The sequence below is a fragment of the Eublepharis macularius genome, chromosome 2 (genome assembly GCF_028583425.1).
Source record: "Eublepharis macularius isolate TG4126 chromosome 2, MPM_Emac_v1.0, whole genome shotgun sequence".
NCBI classification, from domain to species: Eukaryota; Metazoa; Chordata; class Lepidosauria; order Squamata; family Eublepharidae; genus Eublepharis; species Eublepharis macularius.
The window spans coordinates 210,814,759-210,829,685 of record NC_072791.1 but is presented as its reverse complement, the minus strand read 5'-3'; the positions used below and the strand labels follow the sequence as shown (position 1 = coordinate 210,829,685).

Below are 14,927 nucleotides of genomic sequence, written 5' to 3'. Positions count from 1 at the left end.
TTGTTTGACGGAAACATGTTGCATGGATAACAGAAATCCATAGGGTTGTCTATGGGACTCTATACTTTTTGGTATTTTAAGTTATTAGTGTTTGTGTTTTTACTAGAGGTTTTGTTTTTTGTATTTATGGTTTCTGGGATTTCCCTTTTTTAATCACAAAAGTAGATTGGCTTTTCTTACAATATAGTCGATAACTAAAGCTTGCTATCAAGTAAGGTTCTGAAGTGAGGTTGAATATAATCAGTTTCATTTACTCTGCACAATTGAACAAAGTTAAGCACTTTTAAGTTCTTTTGGATTCAGTGGAAGAGCTAAGTGCCTGCTTAAATCATTGCCACTGAAGTAATTGGGAATAAAAAATATTGTACTCTAGACAATCTTTGTAATGGGCACCTTAATTTTCCTTTAGTGTAATTTGTATTCCTGTTCTTTTTTTGTTTTGTAGACTTTTTATTGTTTAGAACAAAATATATACACAATATTTAATAGGTAATTCATGTAAAATCCTCTCTCCTTGTTACAAACCCATGGAGCTTAGGAGGGGGGAATCAGCTATTTTACAGACTCTGGACTATAATCACCCACCATAAAATACTATTTTTAAATGCTAAGTTGTGAGGAACAAAGGAAAATACACGTACAAAAAGCTATACTACCCCAAAATTCTCTTATTTTGTAGCATAAAATGTATTTCCATCAGAAGTATACCTGACTGTTTCACAGGCCCTTGCTCCCAAGTAAGTGTCTTACGGTTCCAATCTAAGGGCCAAGCTACAAGTGACAAATGACACAGGTTGGACACTTGTCAGCTTCCCTCAAGTTTTGATGGGAAATGTAGGCATCCTGGCCTTACAGCTTGGCTCTTCGACTGCGGCCCAATGGACTTTTCAACTGTCACTTGTCCAACATTCCACCAAGCTGCCTACATTTCCCATCAAAACTTGAGGGAAGCTGACAAGTGTCCAACCTGTGTCATTTGTCACTTGTAGTTTGGCCCTAAGACTTTAGCATGTCCAGCACATCTCAAAATAATCCCGTCCCCTGCTGACTTTTAACATCTATTAAGCACCTGTATCAAAGGCCAATTTGTTCACTCATCCCTGAAGATAAATCTTCACTAGAGTTTAAGACCCATGCAAAGGTGACTTTGGAATAAACGTTAGGCAGGTGAAAGAAAGACAAGATTAGGGCTGCCGCATTACCCTCATTGCTGGGGTTGCCCAAGATCTTCTTGACTTCAGCATTAGTGGGGTTCTGTCCCAGGGCACGGATGACATCTCCGACCTGACTGAGGGTGATTTTGCCTTCACCGGTCCTGTCGAAGAGGAGGAAGGCCTCCTTGAAGTCTGCAAGAAAGGAACACCAGAGTTACTGAAGTCAGAAAATTTACCTCATAAACCAGTTAATATCCATGATGGTGGGCCAGGATTCTTCGCAGCCAAGATTTTGACCCATAGTCTCAAATATATCTGCATTAGTTTCCTTCCCCTGCCCTGAACAACCACCAACATCTGTATTTAGGGAGGACTTAGAAGGACCCAGTTTTTAAGATAAATATGATCTAGAAGAGTTTTAATTTCCCAGTAAGTGTTCAGCTATATATGTGGTAGTTAAGTTACTCTCTTTTTGCGTATGGAAACTTAACATATACGGTCCAAGTTATTTGGAATTTATTCAGTGCTTTTTGTGGGAAAGTGCTGAGTGAAGTTTACCAGACTGTTCTCAAACAAACCTCTGAAGTAAGACTGGAAATACACACTGCGAAGTATCTAGGGATGCTCAAGTGTAGGATTTTATGTGTGGTCCTCAATTCACGTGTAGGCTATCTCTTGCTCGACACACGTGCATGCCACTTTCACTCGCACTCCTTTTGTGTGGTTGCATGTGCAAGTGAGTCGGGAGGGCAGAGCGCCAATTCGGCTCTGTTTTCACAGCAAGAAGTCTCAGGGATGGACACTGTGGAGCAAGTATTGTAGGCTCCTGACTTGCTAATTTGCATTTCTTTAAGGTGTGAGAAAGTGTCAAGATCAATGTCAATGAATGGATGTGGGAGGTGGGGGGAACTGGGAATTTGGCAGTTGTAAACAGAGAATTTCCTTGTCAAAGATTAACTACAGGAGTAGCAAAGAAAGGCATAGCCAGAGCTATTTCTTTTTAGAAATGTAATGCAACAGTTTGCATCAATTTCAAACCACATTGTTAAAGCAAGGGAGCTTGGGATACGTTTAGCAGTTGAGGAGGAACTGATATCGAATGTGTGAATGTATTCACATGGGACAAATTGCAGTGTGACTGTGCAAGCAAGTGCATGGGAAGTCGGAGGGGGGGCATGTGAAATGAGGTTCACTTGAGCATCCCTAGGTACTTCATAACGTGTATTTCTACCCTAAGGCATTATTGGTCTGAGACTTAGGGACTGTTTGTTGGTACACTTCTGAAGACAGCCACAGGAAATGGCATATCTGGACAAAACTTTTCCAGAGCCTTGTCCTTGAACAGGGCCTATGGTAAAGCTCGTGGTGGATCATGGATAGCTCTGTGAAATGCAGCATGCCCAAAGGAGAAGGCTTCTATAAGGAGCTATCTTGGGGTAGTTTATTTGACTTGGAAGTTTTCTAAAATCTCTAGTTTAACTCAGCAAAGGGAGGGCAGCTCAGGTTTGCCATTACGGATTTAAGTTTTTCAAAATAACAACACCTTTAAAAATGTCAAACTGAATCCAGACTAACTCTCTTCTAAAACTACTCCTTTGTTTCCTTACCACAAAGATATTTCAAAACCAAACCGCTGCGCTTAAAAATTCATTAACATTAATGTCTTCAAACATTACAGATGAGAAAGCTAATACTGCCCCGGAGCTTTGGGAATAAGTGGTCATCTGGAAAGTCCCAGGTTCAAATCTTGCCTCTGCCATGAACTCACAAAGTGGCCTTAGCTAAGCCACGTTCTCCATTTGTAATATAAAGAACATAGGCAGTTTTGTGTAGTGGTTAGAGTGCCAGACTAATATCTGGGAGACCCTGGTTCAAATCAGCAGTTTGGCATGGAAACTTGCTGGATGACCTTGTCTCTCTCAGCCTAACCTACCTCCCAGGGTTGTTGTGAGGATAAAATGGAGAAGGGGAGAATGTTTTAAGTCTCTTTGGATTCCCATTGATGAGAAAAGTGGGATATTAACTAAGGCAATACCCTGATTTGGATAGCCCAGGCAAGCTGATTTCATCAAGGAAGCTAAGCAGAGTTGGCCTTGGTTACTAATTGGATGGGACACCTCCATTGAAGACTAGGATTGCAGAGGTAGGCAATAGCAAACCACCTGTGAGTCTGTTGCCTTGAAAACCCCAGCAGTTCAGCTATGACTTGAGGGCACTTTCCACAAATGATGATGGCAATAAAATAAACAACTAGTACTGACCTATCGTACAGGAGCATGGAAGGATGATGGTGGGGGGCACATTGAATATTTAAAGCATTATATAAATTTGAAGTTGGGAGGGAAGGCAACGTGGTATTGCTTGATCTCGTCAGATCTCAGAAACTAAGCAGGGTCAGTACTTAGGTGGGAGACCACCAAGGAACACTCTGCAGAGGAAGGCAATGGCAGACCACCTCTGCTTCTCATTTGCCTAGAAAGCGCCTTGTTTGGAATTGCCGTAAGTCAGTTGTGACTTGATGGCACTTTACACACACACAAATGTAAACATTACATCCAGTAAACATTATAGGTGGTTCTCTGTGGGGCAGTCAACATTTTACCAACATTTCCCACTCAAGTAGGCAGAATTGCTCCTAATGTATTTTGATGTAATGTGGACCAGTCTGCAACTTCCTGTACACCGGTCCCCCTCCCCCTGCCCCGGAAGCTACCTCACACACATCCTCAAACCATCGATTTTTGCTGCGTAGGTAAAAAAGAAATACTCTATTTTAGGACACAGATGGGATTCTGTAAACCCGAGTGTTAAATGATGAGCCTTCATTCATTTTTCACAGGAGCAATGGAAGCTGTGCTATTTTGGTGTGCTCTCCAGCCATCCTTATACTGCCTGGAGGCGGTCCTCTGCACTCTTCAAAATTGCTGTGTTGGGCGTGTGGTTGAGGGACGGTAACCCAATCTATCTGCTATTAATCCCCTCACTATCTGAATTGGGGAGGCCTGCAAGACACTTTGGCTGCGAGTCCTCTCCTCTTATGGCTCATAAAAGTTGTAGCCTTGGAGGGCTGCAAGCAGCGAGGATCACATTTGATATTTCCTCAGCGGCTGTTCAACTACCCCGCTCAGTCACACACTGGAAAAACCTTAACCCCATTTCCTTGTCCCTTTTAAAATTAGTCTCTCTTTCAAACTGGCCTCTCTTTGTGTAACGTGTCCCTATATCTGCCTCTCTGTTGTTTGTATGTATAGATTTAGGTGGTTTGATGGGACACTCTTATACATCTGAGGAAGTCAGTTCTGATTTACCATTTTTAGCCTGTAAAGTTCTCATTGAGATCCATTGCTGCGACAGATGAACATAGCCACCTTTCTTGAATTTTTACAAAAATTATTCCTTATTGCAGCTACATCATTGATTATGAATATCCACTTTCAGAGAAGTGAATTTAAAAAAAATCCCCATCTTTTAGCTATTGTGACGCCTCTTACTAGGGGAAAGTTCCACCAGTGGGAAATGGATAATCATGTGTCCCCAAATAATACTGGCTCAGTGGATTAATTCTTGTATACATTTAACTGCTATAACAAGGCAGAGTAAATTATACCTCAGCATATTCTCCTGTCTCTCAAACTTGGTTTTGATCACACTATAATTTGCACAGTTTCCCAACAGGTGGAAATGTTTGCAATAGTTTTCCCAAGGCCAGGGAATGTCTCTTCTCTGCTCTACATGAAGATAATGTAACTGATGCTGTTCTTCAGGAGCTCATACAGATAAAGATCTTTCTAAGACTGGCGCTTTTTGTTTTAGCTGCTAGGAAGGTCAGAGCAAAGGAATCAGCCATTGATTCACTGTGATTGCTTTTAGGTTTTATTAATTTTAAAGGTTTTTTTAGTAGGGCATTTTATGTAGTTTTGAAGTGTTTGATTACCTGATCATTTTGATTATGTATTATACGGACATTCGAGAGTGTTTTGATATCGTGAAGGCCAATGGCCATATACAATAAAACGAATCTCATCGGATCTAATAAAGATCTTTTGAATTAGCTAGAGCTGGGGACATGCAAGGAATTGGGGGTGGGGAATTAAAAATTCTACCACAAATTGCCTCCTCTAGGATTCTCTAAGACAATAAATCTCAAACCCTGGCAGTTTCCACACTACTCCAATCGGAACGCCGCAGAATGTTGCGAACAAAACCCAGAAGATAGCGTTTTCTCGCGCGAGTTTTGCACAACATTGCACAAAACTTGCATGAGAAAACACTATTTCCGGGTTTTGTTTGCAAAGTTCCACGGCATTCCGATTGAAGGTGAGTAGTGTGGAAACGGCCCCTTTCTTCCTCTACTTTGGTGAAATCTTTCCTGCCCTTCCAGAAATAATAAGCTAGAAGTCACATAAGTTAACACTGAAATTGTCACACACACAAAGCTTTTTAGCATCCCTAATAGCCCAGGTCAGTCTGATCTCATCAGAGCTTGGAAGCTAAGCAGGGGTTTGCCTGACTCCAGTGGGGGAACTATTGCTGTAAAGACTTGGACAAGCTGATTCCCCCCCCCCCACAACACACACACACTTGCTTTCCTCCTTTACTGTCACTCGTCTGTTCCTTTCGGTCCTCTTTCAGTCCTCATCAGCCTAGTCTATAGCAATTTTTTCTTTGGGTTAATTTACAGGCATGCATTTTTCTGCATACCACTGGGGAATCCACCAAGTATGTACGTGTCCTACTTTGCGTATGGATGGCCCTGTTGTGCTGCTGTTATCCACACACAGGCCAGTCACTTTGCTCTTAGATGCTATCTGAACTGGCCCATGTAGAACCAAGAATGGAATTCTGATAAGTTCTCTTCTTATGCTGGGCAGAGCATAAGCAGTTATTGTTAGATATCTGCACCGGGGAACAGCATCCGATTATGAAATAAGATCTGCCCTAAGTCTTTTCTCCCCCCCCCCACCCCACAACGCCTACTTATATGAAAGAATTTTATTAATGAGTATATTGCTTCGCCTATGATACTTGGCCTTACTGGTAAAGATTCTTTATCAGTTCTTCAAAGAATTTCAGGTGCGATAGCTCCTTCAAAGAAATGACCATGATTTCAAGTCAAACCTAGATTTTTTTTTCTGCCAAGACTGTGGGTATTTTAATAACACATTTTCTTATCAATGTAGATGTTCTCCTGAATTACAGGTGTGGATAATGCACAAAGCCAGTATCAACATCACAAAGACCATGGTATATGAAATCAAGGAATGGTTCCAAAACACTGGTTATTCCTTGATTTTTCTTTGCGGTGAGGTACACATGACAGTAGTCAATGTTAATGTTCAGATGTACTGGCAAAGAATATGAATCTAACGCCAAGAAATATCTTCTTCCTTGTGGGGCATGAACCAGTGAATGCTGCAGATCAGATTTTGGTGACTCTACAGTTTTTAGATTGGGTATTCTGTAGATTTTTTAGATTTTTAATTTTTAGATTTAGGTGTTCAGTATAACCTCACCAAGACACCAAATCACAAGTGATGTCTTTGCCAAATACATGCTTCGAATATGACCTTGGGGTAGATTCTAAAACTGCCTGAAGTTTTGGGGTACCTTTCTGTTGGATATTTATCCTGGAGTGACACAACCATCCTGTCACAGGATGTAGTGTTGCAGTACTGTGGCTTTGGGATATGCCATCCTGCACTCTGCCAGGGAAAGCTTACAAGGCCATACAAAGGTGATTTCAGCGGACTTAGCAGGAAGTAACTCTGGATGGCCCTGTTAGGATCCCACTGTTTTTTTCTATTAACTTACTAGTCAATTCAAATAAAGTTTTGTTACTGCACTGACCATAATATTATGGAGTATTTTAATTGCTTAATACTTATCCAAGTAATATATTACCAAAGGGGGATCGTTATCTAAATTATATTCTTGGTTAATACCCCGAGCCTTTCTTTTATATCAGTAAAAACTTGATTCTCGCCTGAATGGAATGCTGTATATATAGTCACTGGGCATTCCAGAATCTTTCATCTACTTATAGGCATCTTTTTTTTAAGAATCTCTGTTTTTAAGTTAAACCCCTGTTCACCACCCACTGCCTTCCTGCAGTTGGAGGATACATGTGTCTGAAACAGAAGGCAGCATTCTGGGTAAACATTTTCTACCTCAAGAAGCACCTGGGCAATCCAGTTTCTAGCTAGTACCCTTCCATAATAATAACACTAACTTGTTCACTGCTCTGGGTGCAGCACTAATCTGTCTAGAAGAGCGGTATATGCTATTATTATTACTATTGTTATTACTATTGTTATTATTATTATTAATTCCATCTGGTTCAATTTGAGTCAGTGATATTTTACATTTTATACCAGTGTACCTATTCCAGTGGCACCTTGCATGAAAATGCCTTTGTGTGAGCTTACTGGCTATCCCATAACACTTACCATCCTGTTGATCCTTGGAGAACTCGATCTGTGAGAGAGAAATTAATCACAAAGAAAACACCCTTTTACAAAAGAGACTTGTTGGAATTTAAAGCATCCAGTATGTCCCTTAAGACTTCTTCCCAAGATGCAAAATCAGATATGCAAGCCTCTTTTTTCCCCTCAAGAATTGTTTAGATGTCATCAGATTGCTAATGGGGCGATTCCTACTTAAACGAATGAGCAACCACCGTCGATGGACTTTGCAGTGAATCACACATTAATACTTAGGGAGTTGAATTCATATTTCACTTACCAGCAACCTGATCAGCGCTGAAAGACTGCAGTTGGCAAAAGAGAGAGAGAAAAGGGGAAAAAAGACAACTAGTATTGTTGGGAAAAAATGCATTGACAGAAAAAAAGTTGTTACACCTTACAACTTATGCCTATTACCTGAGCTAATTAGGCCATGAATGTCAGTTCTTAGTAACTAACTATTTAAACAAGGGTGCTTGATACAATTTAAAGGGCACTATTAAATATTTTTACAGACAGAACAGGGGTCATGGAAACTAGAGCACTGTGACCTGTAGTCTTAACAAGTCAAATACTTCAAAAGGGGGAGTGGGACTATCTTTTTGTCACTGTGTTACAAACAGAACCTTAAGATAATTGGAAACATAATGGCATACAATCTGTATATCAGCAAGATCTAGTGCAGTCTTGTAGCTCTTTATTATAAAAGTGTTCTTTTCATTACCAGTTTGCTGTGCATTTGTATTCAAGTGCACACATTTTAGTAAATACTAATAATATACTTCTACGACAATGACGATGAGTGCTACTACTGACTACCAGACCTTACGGAAAATGTGCAAGCCACTGCCCAACAAAATTGCCCAAATATTTCAGCCAGCTTCCCAATTACGCTTAAAGATCAGCCATTATAGACACAGACATTTCCTCCCTACTTTGGAAAGACACTACACTGCCCATGAAATTGGTTTTCCTGACTGTCTTCAACAAAACACAAAAACAGCTGGAAGCCACACATGTTAGGCTACCCCACTGGCTCACTACAGAGAACTCAAATTGTCTTGTGGACCCACCATGATTCAGAGAGTTGGAAGGGAAGAGATGCAGCAGCAGCAAGGTTGGCGGAATTAGCCGCGAGCTGTCGGAATCCCTGAGAGTGGTCCTGACTTTTTGGCCCCGCCGCCTTCTTATTTAAGCAGAGGCAGTGACCTCACGGGCCGGATTAAGTGTCAGCCAGAAGTGGCCACTCCCCCTTGGAGGGTTTTTTAGCTTTCTTAGGGCAAAGGCAAAGAGGGATCTGCTTCTTGACGGGACCTCTTGCGGGGGCTATTTTTAGGAGGCCAGAAAGAGGCAGGGACCTCGTTGCTGCTTCCCTGCATTTGAATCTCGTCAGCACTTTTAGGACTGCGACATAAAGATGGAATATTCCTTATCTAGTCTCTCTTGTGGCTTTGCTTTTAAGGAGGATGCCTGTTTAAGGGATTCTCATGGCAGCTTGAGGGAGAGTGGAGCACCATGTGGATCTCTGAAAGTTTTGCTTCGGTTTGATGCAAGAGAATGACATTTGCTAGCCAACAGACTTAAGATGCCTAATCCTAACTTACTTTATGCCAGTAAATCAGCTCAGTTTGGTCACCAGTTCAACTAGGGAATTGGAACCAAAGTAATTTATTTTAGCTCCTTGGACACCGAAGTGAGGAATGCATTTTAAAAATTCAATACCTTGACTCAACTGGTTTGTGGGCTGCCATCTTGCCCTTCATCCCACTAAAGAGAATGGATCTCAGCACATGCAATTGGATGCAGGACTGCAGACTCAGACTTGTAGTTTGGGGTCTGTTACTGTCAGTGAGGAATGCCCCCTGGCCAGCCTTCCTATGCTCTCTTACAATAGCTGTACCTATATTTTGCACTGTGACTTTCACCCTGTTCACAAGTTGCAGTGAATGCTTGTACAGCCTTCATGTGAGTACATTTGTTTTCACACTACATTTGTTGTACTGTGCATGCACTCTTCAGGTGAAACTGAGGACCAGTACCTGGATAAACGTGGAGTTTAAACTAGAAATGGGCACGAACAGGAAAAAAATGAACATGGTGTTCATTGTTCGTTGCCATCCATGAACAACTAACAATGAACACTGATGAACATGATCCTATTACAAACATGTTCATTGTTCGTGAGGGCCAGCAGGCTCTCAGCCATCAAGATCCCTACTGCACCACTCCCAGAAACCCTACCTGAGCAGGCAGCAGGAAATGTACCAATAATAAATAATAGCTTGGCCCCAGAGCCTGGTAGCAGCCCTGGAACCTGAAGGGGTAGATCCCTATCCCACCACACACAAAGAAAATTCAAACTCCAGTGCACTCACCCTGTCTCTCTAACAGCAGTTGTCTCTCCCTGAAAGCCAGAGTTGGGAGGCCCCTTCCCCCCCTGGTCTTTTCCTCTTATAACAAATTTGGAGCTCCAGTCTAAGGAAGACCTGCCTATCAAGCTAAATTGGGCTTAGATTGGAGTTTCCAGGGCAACAGCAGGAGTTCAGACAGAGTTCAGACAATCCCTGCCTGAGTTGCCATGGGAATTGATTGCAGGTGCCAGACTGTCTGGCTTGACGAACAGAAATGAACAGCGATGAACGAGGCTTGCAAGGATCACCTGTTTGTTTAGAATGGGTCTTCACGAACAGCTTGTTTACGAACAGCTGAACAGGCTGTTCGTGGGTGTTTTTACGTTCATAATGCTGTTCGTACCCATCTCCAGTTTAAACCACACATTTAGCAGTACATGTACTGAATATAACATGGGAATTACTCAACACACATGCATATGAAAATCAACTGTACACAGATTGTTTGTGTGTTTGCTGAAATCGATAATTGGTAATATCGTTCTGCAGTTGGATGTCACAGGAAAACGTTTCACAAGGTGACCATAATCCCTTCTAAATGGTGCATGAAAGCCACAAAGCCAGGCTACCCCCAAACAAAGTTGGATCTCTGTCTACTTCGGATCCTCCCCAGGCCCTGACATGTAAAGATTCTGTAAATTATGTAAAATAGCAGATAAGAACTGAATAGGCTCCAAGAGTGTGGGACTGGAGGGCAGATAAGAATCATCTAAAGAGGAAAAGGGGGAAAGAGGAAAGTCTTCTCAAGTCCCTGAGATCCTACAGACTCCTAGAAAGGAAATGTTAGGCACTGTAATAGGATTTGAAAATCATTCTCCCCCTCACAATTTTTTGAAGCACCCTGCTGGTTTTGCTCAATTCTGAGTCCCTACTTTCCTCACAGGAAATAGAATCAATATGCACAGCAAGCTTCAAATTCAATGGATTTTAGGTAGTAACATGTCCAGATTTTTTAAAGTCCAAAGATTGGCCGTTTCCACACTACTTACCTTCATCCGGAACGCCGTGGAATGTCGTGGAAAAAATGTGGAAGATAGCGTTTTCTCGTGCGAATTCTGCGTGACATTACGCAAAACTTGCATGAGAAAACGCTATCTTCCGCATTTTTTCCACGACATTCCACAGTGTTCTGGATGAAGGTAAGTAGTGTGAAAATGGCCATTGTTTGAAAGTAATGCTTTAGAGTCACCATTCCCATTTTGTGGGCAGAAGGGCACTTCAGCTCATGAGGAAGGGGAGCATTTCTGCTGATTTTTCCTTCTTTCTGCAGATTCCTGTGCCCCACATTTGTTTCCAGCTTTCCAGGAAGTGCAAAGGGCAACAACAACAAAAAAGGCTTATGTGAGAAAGACCCTGTACATGAGCAGAGCTCTATTTACAGGTCTTTGGATGCAAACCATTGTTTCAGCACTGAGTGATTCCGCACACATTGGATAATGCACTTCCAATCCACTTTATAGATCATTTGGAATGGATTTTTTTGTGTGCGGAACAAAAAATCCACCTCAAACGATTGATAAAGTGCATTGAAAATGCATTATTCAACGTGTGCGGAATCAGCAATTGTTATGTTAAAGCACAGCTTTTCATGACATTAAAAAAGTTCTCTTTTATTTCTTAAAAGAAATATTTAAACTTTTTGAATTAGCTCTGCTGTTTGAAGTTACAGTCAAATTGACTACAAATATATATACCGGATAATAATCATCGCTTTCTGATGTTTTGGCGGGTGCATTCACCAAAGTTCTACTTAGAAGGATTTTTTTTTCTTTAGCTACCCTGAAGGTCAAACCTGCTACTGTTTTATTTATTTAGCTATTTCCTTCTTTACTTCTTGCTCGATTTAGAACCACCTTTGTCACTGAGACTCAGGATAGGTTACAAAATACAGAAACCCTTTCAATCAGGCAGCGTTCTATGGAATGATAGAAGTATACTTTGTTCAAAAACACCGGTGTGTCTTTACTATACTTCCAACTGTGGAAGAGATTATCAGTCTTTGAATTATGTATTAATTAGATGGATTGGGCCCTGTTTGGGGGGAAAGGGGCAACTATAGATGAGCCAGTGTGTTACATTTATTGAGTGAAGGCTCCAAAAAAACCCCACCAGCTCCATGTTTCTTTCTTTCTTAGAATGTGTACAAGAGAATGTGGTGTTCTTATAAAACAGTGGCCGTTTCCAGACGGCCCCCCGCCTCGCGAAACGTCGCGCGTCGTCGCGCGTCGTTGCGCAGAAAACGCGAAATATCGCGTTTTCTCGCGCGAGTTTTGCGCGACGTCGCGCAAAACTCGCGCGAGAAAACGTGATATTTCGCGTTTTCTGCGCAACGACGCGCGACGACGCGCGACGTTTCGCGAGGCGGGGGGCCGTCTGGAAACGGCCAGTGTTTCCCAACCAGGATTCCATGAACTACAGTGAAAAGTTCCAAATAGCCCTCAAAATATTCCTTTTATTAAGGTTATGTAAATGTGTGTGTGTGTGTGTATTTGTTTTGTAGCCCGTCAGTCTGAGCCTGCTGCACTATTTTGTTTTCTTAAGTCTCTTTCAGTGCAATCCTATGCAAAGTTATTTAGATTTCAATGGGCTTCGACTGGAATAACAATTTAGGATTGCACTGTTCGCTATGTTAGCTTGAATGACTTTTATCATAGTTTGCTGATTGATTAAATAGTCTTTCTCATACCTGTACTCTAGACAGGCCTACTACATTATTTTGTTTTACTAGAAATCTTTGTTTCAATTTTTTTTTAAAAACCATACTTTGTAATTCACTCATTGTTGGCCGTTTTCACACTGCTTACCTTCTCTTGGAACGACCCGGAACATCGCACAAAAAACGTGGAAGATTGCATTTTTTTGCGCAAGATTTGTGCGATGTTGCGCAAATCTCACACGAGGAAATGCGATCTTCTGCGTTTTTTGCGTGATGTTCTGGGTAATTCCAAGAGAAGGTAAGCAGTGTGAAAATGGCCATGGACTGGATAGTTGTTACCATATTTCTTATCTGCTTTGAGTCCCAGTGAGAGAGGCAGATGATAAACAAGATTAATAAGAACTATCTCATGACCGATATCTTGGACTGCAGCTCAACAGGTAGAGCAGAGATTGCCTCTTTGTCATTGGCCATGGGCGAGTCAGGCTGTGTCTGGTCTGCCTGGATGGGAGACATCTGGGAGTCCCTCAGTACACTCTTTTGAGTACCATCATGGAAGAAAGGTAGGAAACATATATAATACATTTTTAAAAATGTTAATAACATTCTGCAAATACTGCTATAAAATAACACAAGACAAGGAGTATTTGGAGGTGGATTATACCTGCAGATGCCTAAGCGAAACAAATCATTTTTTTTGTGATGGAGGATTAAGGCATGATGAAAATGGTTCACTGGTATACAAAGCAGAAGGTGGAGAGCTCTCTGAACTTCGGCATGACCCAACACCTCTCCTGTTTTCACTGCAACCTCCTCCCTGGTGCATTGGGGGCCACTAGGCAGCCTAAACAAAAAGTATCCTGTCTCTTTATCAGAGGCTTTATAGGATGTTAATTACCAGGTGATGTTACCTATGTCCAAGCTATGGAAAACTTCAGCTCCCTATTCCTGCGCATTAAGCCTCTGTTAAAGGGACAGGACATATTTGTCTTAGCGTTGTTGGCACCCTTCCGGGCTATCGAGGCCAGAAACTGAAAGCGCAATCCTGTGCACACTTACCTGGAAGTAAACCCCATTGAATGCAATGAGAGTTACTTCTCAGTAAGTCTGCTCTGATCTGTGCTGTGAGTCTTACTTTTAAACTGATCTTTATCACTTTTGGGGGTCCTCCAACTTCCTGTCATTCTTCAGGGCATGGTGAATTCTCGACAGAACAAAAGCATGTTCAAAAGAAATGCTTATCATTGTAGGGATTAGGAAAGATTATGAGCTTAGAAGAAGAAGGGGTATGTATTGGTAAATGCAAGTCACTAGCAGGGACTAATATTAGCTCTGTGCTTGTTATTCTTTCGCTCTGTGGACAATGCTATTATATGAATCATAAACTGCACTGAACCAGAAGGGGAAAACAAGGCATGAATATTTTAACTAACAGTGCAATCCTTGGTAGAGTTACTTCTGATATCAATGGGTTTAGACTGGAGTAACTCTGCTTAGGATTGCACTGTCAATGTATAAACTGTAAGGCTTCCCCTCACCCAACCCAGGAAAACGAAGCAAAATGCCAACTCTTTGGGTGGAAATGCACATTTCTAAGTACCTAGGGACCCCCAAGTGAACCCCATTTCACGTGTCCCCCCCTCCAACTTTCCACGTACTCGCTTGCACAGTCACACTTCAATTTGTTCCACCTGAATACATTCACACATTCAATATTAGTTCCTCCTTAACTGCTAAGTATCCCAGTTTCCCCCACATCCATTCATTGAAATGCAGATCTTGACAGCTTCTCACACCTTAAAGAAATGCAAATTGCCTAGTCAAAGGAGCCTACAGTACTTGTTCTCACAGTGAAAGCAGAGCTGAATTGGTGCTTTGCCCTCTGGAATCACTTGCAGATGCAATCACGCAACAGGAGCTCTCATGAAAGTGGCATTCTCATGTGCCGAGCAAGAACAGCCTGCACGTGAATGGAGGACTACACATACAATCCTGCACTTGAGGGTCCCTAGGTAGTAATGTGTATTTCCACCCTGAGTCCCATATGCTTAGCACAGGACATTTCCTAGTCTTTGTGGTGCAGGCTACACTTCCTCCTTAACAGGAAAAGTGGTACTGTTTTTTTAGGTGATTCATCTACTAGGTTAAATTCCTCTGAAAATGAATAGAAAGGGTGTGCTGATAGTAATGTTGTAGAGCTGCACCAGTTTTCTTTAAAGAAGATGGTGCTCTGGCTAGTCTGTGA

At 41.7% G+C, this 14,927-nt stretch overlaps 1 protein-coding gene across 2 annotated transcripts in view; it reads right to left on the bottom strand.

The window, feature by feature from the left end:
- MYL1 (myosin light chain 1) overlaps positions 1-14,927 on the bottom strand; it is a 43,111-nt gene that overhangs the window by 6,842 nt on the left and 21,342 nt on the right. Inside the window, exons 1-3 of one of the 2 annotated variants that reach the window (XM_054971779.1) lie at positions 8,689-8,795; positions 7,896-7,920; positions 1,203-1,346 (exon numbers count right to left, since the gene is read on the bottom strand). In XM_054971779.1, the coding sequence (XP_054827754.1) occupies positions 1,203-1,346; positions 7,896-7,920; positions 8,689-8,691 (172 nt within the window). In that variant the 5' untranslated portion in view covers positions 8,692-8,795. Of the gene's footprint in view, positions 1-1,202; positions 1,347-7,600; positions 7,629-7,895; positions 7,921-8,688; positions 8,796-14,927 lie in introns of those variants that run through there. The other variant, XM_054971778.1, reaches the window with a different exon arrangement.